The 5,147-nt window shown below is 38.6% G+C and overlaps 1 protein-coding gene across 1 annotated transcript; it reads right to left on the minus strand.

Moving 5' to 3' along the window:
- Nucleotides 1-1,683: 1,683 nt before the first annotated feature.
- Nucleotides 1,684-4,507, minus strand: LOC307251439 (tetraspanin-1-like; the record flags this gene model as incomplete). Its single annotated transcript, XM_080028810.1, has 7 exons — nt 1,684-1,740; nt 2,391-2,483; nt 2,593-2,727; nt 3,075-3,188; nt 3,319-3,393; nt 3,809-4,021; nt 4,451-4,507. 7 exons carry the CDS (start codon nt 4,505-4,507, stop codon nt 1,684-1,686), a joined length of 744 nt encoding a protein of 247 aa, XP_079884936.1.
- Between the last annotated feature and the right edge of the window lie 640 nt (nt 4,508-5,147).

Raw genomic sequence — 5,147 nt, forward strand, 5'->3', positions numbered from 1 at the left:
CAGATCACATTATAAACGTGTACAAAGTTTCCATTTTGTGTTCTAACACTCTACGTGATAATAGCACATGCAGAGTATTATAAGATTCTGTCTGTTTTGAATCAAATAAAGACAAAGTTTGTAGATAGAAACTCTGCTTATGAGCCCAGGCCCAACAACTACACATGTGCTTAACTCATCCCAAACAGGAAAAATGTACGCCATAGTAGCCAAGATTTGTTTATAACGGAAAATGTTTAATGAATACCTGATTATCCTCATATATTGTGTGAACAGGATTTTCTTTGCTTATGACCAAATTTGCTATCTCAACCTGTGCCACCACTGCCATTCACCAGGCATCTTATCTTGACTTCAATTCATGTACAGAACATGCTTTAAGATCACTTTTACAGGAGTGACACACACAAATAAAACAATGGGAAGCATAGTCACATGTCGCACTGAACTGCAGTTCAAACTGTTTTATGATGACAATAAGAGACAATATCTTCGGATTATGATGACGCTGCTGAGGAGGGTCATAGCTACAGTATGGCACACATGTAACCCATGAATGAACCTGAAATGTCATGTAGTCACATAACATAGCGCAAATTAAAGCAGCTTTGACCATAGGGCCAGACCTTCACTGCAATTGTGTATTCATATTATTTATAATTGAAGCCTATAAATAATTCACAAAAGAAGTACAGTATCCCATAACAAATAGGTTGTTAAAGAATTTGTCATAAATAAAATGAGCTTTAAAACTTTTGTGATTGGAAGGGTCTAGGTGAAAAATGTAGAACCACACATATGTTTCTATCAGTGCCATACTATGTGTTGGTTGTTCATTCAGATAAGGACTGACCTGTTAAGAAATATTTCAACTTCAGCTCATGATTTTGAAAATCAAAACCGGCAATCCATTTTCTGACCAAACGTTGAGCTTGAAACACATTAACAAAGTCTCTCTGAAAACTAATTTGGACTTTTTCTTAATGAATACATTTTTTTCAAACTTTCCCTTAGCATGCAGGAGATTGTTGAAGGCTCCTATACTCACTCATTCCTAGCTGCTTGTGTTTTAAAGGTAATACACAGTATATGAGTTAATAAAGTACTGATAATAAATTAGAGGGAGTGCAAGCACTTTTATTCCCTGCTATGGATGTTCTGTCTAGAAATCTTTTACATGAGGGTGATAAATTAAACATTGCCATCTGATATAGTAATAATCATGATAGATCTAAACATACAGGTGTTTGCATATTTCTAGTTCACCAAATTAACATGGAAAAAACATGCTTATGAAAAGACCCAAATATATGTAATGGTGAAAGAAGTTGTGGAAGATTGTGAATTTTTTTATTTCAATATGATCATACAAAAATAAATTCATCGTATTGCTGCAGTGAAAGCAACACGATCCTTTCCGCCCTGTTCCTCATTACAATGCACTTGCTACTTGTATCAGCACAAAAGTCAACATCAGATGATGACAGCCTTTCCTAAAACATAAATAGATCACAATATAAACATGTACAGATGAAGTTTCCATCCTCAACACTTTGTGCTAATTGCACATGCAGATAATTCTAAAATTCTGTCTCTTTTAAATCAAACAAAGACAGCGTTTGTACATGGAAACGCTGCTTACGATTCCAGGCCCACCGATTCCACATCCGGAACAGGTAAAGGTTACGCCTTGTTGCCAATTCGATTGTAGAGAACCATCGACACCACCATGGCAGCAATCTGTAAAGAAAACAGTTAATCAAAACAGTATACTGGTATAATGGTTCTGAGTTACAGATTGTCGACTGTACGGATATCTTATCTAGGATATATTCATATTTGGTAAAAAGCCGTGCACTGTGTTACAACAGAACTATTGCATGTTTATTATGTAAAGACATTGTGGAGACAACGCCACTATGTTCACCATCTAGACGCCGAACGTGTCTGTCTGCTGTTTAGTGCGGAGCAGGTGGTGTATAGTGGGTTATTAGAGCTATTTTGCTATGAACAGCTGCCTGCCTTGGCCCAAAACAGCACTGTGAGAGCAGTGACTGTAAACTGAAACAGTGAAGCTGAAACTCACTATGAAGCTGATCACTCCTAGTGATAATTCATCTCTAGTGTGTGTAGAGTGAACCTTTTGCATTGTCACATGGTCATTTGAAACATTTGAGACTGTTTGCCTGATGAAGGTCTAGACCCAAAATGTTGCAACTTAACTTTTTTTTGCAGGTAAGAGTGATCGGGAACCTAATTCCCTTGTATTTTCTTATCCAGAAATAATGCGTAACAGCAGATGTGTGTTGTAACAAACTTTGATTGTTATTATTTTATGAGCATATTAATCAAGAAAGGACAAGGGGGGGCGGGGACACTGTTTTCTGTACCTCGATAGCAGCGATTCCTAGAGCCACAGCTGCAATGATCATTGCGTTTTCCTCTATCAGATCCCTTATCTTGATAGAGCAGCCTTCAATATTCTGGAAGAGAAAATGCCAGCGATGAAGAAATACCGTTGCACTCAATCACAGATGTGGTCGTTGTTGCTAACTTGCATTTAAGTAAGCCAGAAGTTACTTGGTCTCTTACCGCTCTATTTGCTTCGTCTTTTTTGCATTGGTCGGAGATGGTTTTATTGCAACATTGGTCTGGATACAATAAACTGCCTTTGTTAAAAGGGGAGCCCGTGAAATCTGTGTAGTTTTTGTATCCGCAGCAGTCAAGCTAGAAAAAAAACACAAAGAAACAAAACAACAGTTCAAAAGTCTTCAGGAACAGCTGTACAGTAATACAGTATTGATAGAGGTATGGACTGCTTTATTGTGAAAATCTTGGTCATAAGCATAGGGTTTTACATTTTTTCACAGAAGCAAAGAAACGTCTGTGTTGCAACTGCAAATCCTAAGAGTAGGCTAGTTTAAGAAGTGTAATAATTATCGTTGGATGGGGTATATGTTTAAAGAGCCACCTTTTCCATTTCAAAGTTAGATCAGATCGATCAGCTGTGAGTGACCATAGAGATGAGTTTATCTTATGACACAAGTATTGACTTAAAAAATCTATTAAAATACCGTATTCATGGTGCTGTTCCAAAGAATCGTCAGAGCCTCGTTCCCTTCTCCGCCGTACTGTTTTTGGATGCCGTCTTTAACATCATCCTCCAGCTCCGTAAACACTTTTTCAGCCTGAGGGGGACAGGTAGACAATGCATTGTACTTGGTATTAAAGCTCTCCAGGTTCGTTCAGTTTGCTAAATCCGACAAATGGCACTTCTTGTTCAAGTAGGTAGAGTTTTCCTTTTAAAGAGCCACTTACATATTTCCGGAAGACAAACAGCAACACAGCTCCAGCAACCTCGACAAGGAAGATGATCAGCACAATACTGAAGAACTGGATGAGGAGAACATTGATACTGTAAACACTCAAGCAGATCATTAGCCTGTAGTTTGTTTGTGTGTGTGTGTGTGTGTGTGTGTGTGTGTGTGTGTGTGTGTGTGTGTGTGTGTGTGTGTGAAGCTGATATTAGAAAGACCATAAACACTGCTGGGATCAAACCAAAATCTAAACGCTAAAATATCTAACAGCCCCCCAACTCAGAGCCACCACATTCATACCAGGACAGAATGCAAATGAGATTCTTCTTGACTTCTCTGATGAAATAACTGCAACAATTTAAATCTCTTCAATATAACTTATTCTAGAATAGATTATAGAAATGTGTGGCGTCATTACAAACTTTGACCGAAAGACCAGAGATGTTGCTGTCTACAAAACGTAAGCAAATAATAATAAGTGAATAGCTCACCGTCATTAGCATACACCTGCTCTCCTTGACAGCTCCGCAGCAGCCCAGGAAGCCAATGAACAGCAGCACTGCACCCACTCCAATGAGCAGGTAGCTGACGGTGGCCAGGTACTCTAGCTCTGAAGGAGCATCCACGGAATCCAGTAAACCCATCAGAGAACCACTGTCCACCTTCAACCACACTCCCACACCCAGGACGGCTGCACCTGCCAGCTGCATGATGGGTGAGGGAAGAGGATAAAGAGTGAAGCTGAATGTTGACTGTTTTTACACGAGAAGAAGAAAAATATCTTGTGAGTTTGAACTATGAACGTGGTTACCAGAAGGTGAGCAGGAGTTCAGCCTGACAATTAATCAAAGTAGGTTTTAAAGAATAAAAATAACAATATTTTATTAGCCTTTTAATAGCCTTCTTGTTGAGCTTTCAGTTATTACTATCTTTAACCACCTGTTGTCTGCACGGTAAACATGAAGCTACAGTCAGATGCAGGTTTGCTAAGTTTAACAGAAAAACTCACAAATTAATATGTTTTGTATAACATGCTGGATTTTGTTACTGGATTTGTGTGGGACCTGGCCCACTTAAAATAGAGCTGGACTGCAAAAGCTCAACATTGGTAGACTTCTTCTCTTCCAACTTACAAAGATGGCGCCATTGAAGATGAACATCATAGTTTTGAGGAAACCGGAACAACACATCTTGGCTGATTTTGTTTTCTTTTTCTCTTACTGTTAAAAAAAGAGATAGAACATAAAGGTGTGTTAGTTCAGATGCTAACTAACAGTATAATTGCTCTGGGGATTTCTGTTAAGTGGTCAACTTTGAATTGTACCTCATGGTTTACAACTCAAGCGAGCACCAACATGGGTCAAATGGCATTTGCTTCGGTTATACATTAACCATTGGCAGGAAAACAGGAGGGTTCTTAGCTTCCTTTAAATTAGGCAAGTCTTTCATGCTGCCATAATCCTAGGTTTCGGCTGATGTGTGAAATAAGTGGCTGGTTCATATCCACACTTCATGTTTTATTTTTCCTTGCCTGAAGGTTATTTAAAGGATTATCAAGCGCACATTCGAGTCACATGGTACGTCCCTGGGTTTCCTCTTCACACATAATCAATCTGGTTCAGAGCTGAAAAAATTCACTTCCTTATGCTACAGCTGAACTTTTTTTACTCTACATTGTAAATGATTAGGCTATAGCCCGAAGTGTTTTCACACTACTGTGCCACTCTTTTTACAACCCATATCTGTACCGGCAAAGACTAAAACAGTCTCTCTCTCTGCTGTAAAAAGTGTTTACAACTTCTATTTTATGCCATAAAAATCTAAGTGGGT

The sequence above is a fragment of the Ammodytes marinus genome (assembly GCF_949987685.1).
Source record: "Ammodytes marinus genome assembly, chromosome: 6".
Lineage (NCBI taxonomy): Eukaryota > Metazoa > Chordata > Actinopteri > Uranoscopiformes > Ammodytidae > Ammodytes > Ammodytes marinus.